The following is a 1101-nucleotide window of genomic DNA, read 5'->3' on the forward strand; positions in this document are numbered from 1 at the left end:
AATGCATAAATTATGTAATGTAAAACATGCTGTAATTGCAAATGTGAAATGGTGTCTTATAAACCCATGAGGGTTGGGCACAATGTGTGCATGACACGAAAATAAATAAATAAACAATCAATCAAATAATGTGCAGTTCTGAATTCAATATTTCTATATTTGGAAACAATGACAACGCCTCTCAAAGCCTCTCGTCTAATCACAATATCATATCGGTACCAACTGTGACATCACTGCCAACATAAAAGACAGACAGAGAGATAATTCATTGCAGTTCCTTTTTGTCTCTAGCACTTATAGTACATGAAATAACTTAGTATGTCCTACAGGAAAGAGAACGTAATCATGAGTGGAAGTGGAAGTGGAAGAGGTAGAAAGCTTAAATTTAGGGCTAAGCCCAAGTCCCGTTCATCCCGGGCCGGCCTGCAGTTCCCTGTGGGTCGCGTCCATAGGCTGCTGCGTAAAGGCAGCTATGCCAAGCGAGTCGGTGCCGGAGCCTCGGTCTACATGGCTGCTGTTCTGGAGTATCTGACCGCTGAGATCCTGGAGTTGGCTGGAAACGCTGCCCGCGACAACAAGAGGACCCGCATCAGCCCCCGTCACCTCCAGCTGGCCGTCCGCAACGACGAAGAGCTCAACAAACTCCTGGGCAGAGTCACCATCGCTCACGGCGGTGTGATGCCCAACATCAACCAAGCTCTGATAAAGACGAAGAACTAGAAAGCTTTCCAACCAAAGCCACAAAGCTGCTGAGCAATGCCAATAATGGTGGGAATTCCAACCAAATCTAGGACAAGGAAGAGGTTTCCACCAAGTCCGTAGCAGAGACTGATCTTCACTGGAAAACAACTGATGCTCTCGGACTCAAGCTGAAGCATCACTTGTTGCTGCTGCCCTCAGACACAGGCGGGGAATGTAGATCTTTGTCAAGACTCTGACAAAGTCCATAACCCTGGAGGCTGAGCCAGGTGATAAGATTGAGAACATAATGTTCAAAATCCAGGCCATGGGAATGATTCCACCGGATCAGCAGCAGAGGCTGATCTTTGTTGCCAAACAAACTGGAAGATGGCCTCGCCCCGTCTGTCTGACTATACAACA

At 47.0% G+C, this 1101-nt stretch overlaps 1 protein-coding gene across 1 annotated transcript; it reads left to right on the plus strand.

Moving 5' to 3' along the window:
* Nucleotides 1–345: 345 nt before the first annotated feature.
* LOC310855177 (histone H2A.J-like) lies at nt 346–720 on the plus strand (the record flags this gene model as incomplete). Its single annotated transcript, XM_083760087.1, has 1 exon — nt 346–720. The coding sequence occupies one exon, from the start codon at nt 346–348 to the stop codon at nt 718–720; it is 375 nt and encodes a 124-aa protein (XP_083616213.1).
* Between the last annotated feature and the right edge of the window lie 381 nt (nt 721–1101).

The sequence above is a fragment of the Protomyctophum parallelum genome (assembly GCF_964188405.1).
Source record: "Protomyctophum parallelum genome assembly, chromosome: 1".
Classification (NCBI taxonomy): domain Eukaryota; kingdom Metazoa; phylum Chordata; class Actinopteri; order Myctophiformes; family Myctophidae; genus Protomyctophum; species Protomyctophum parallelum.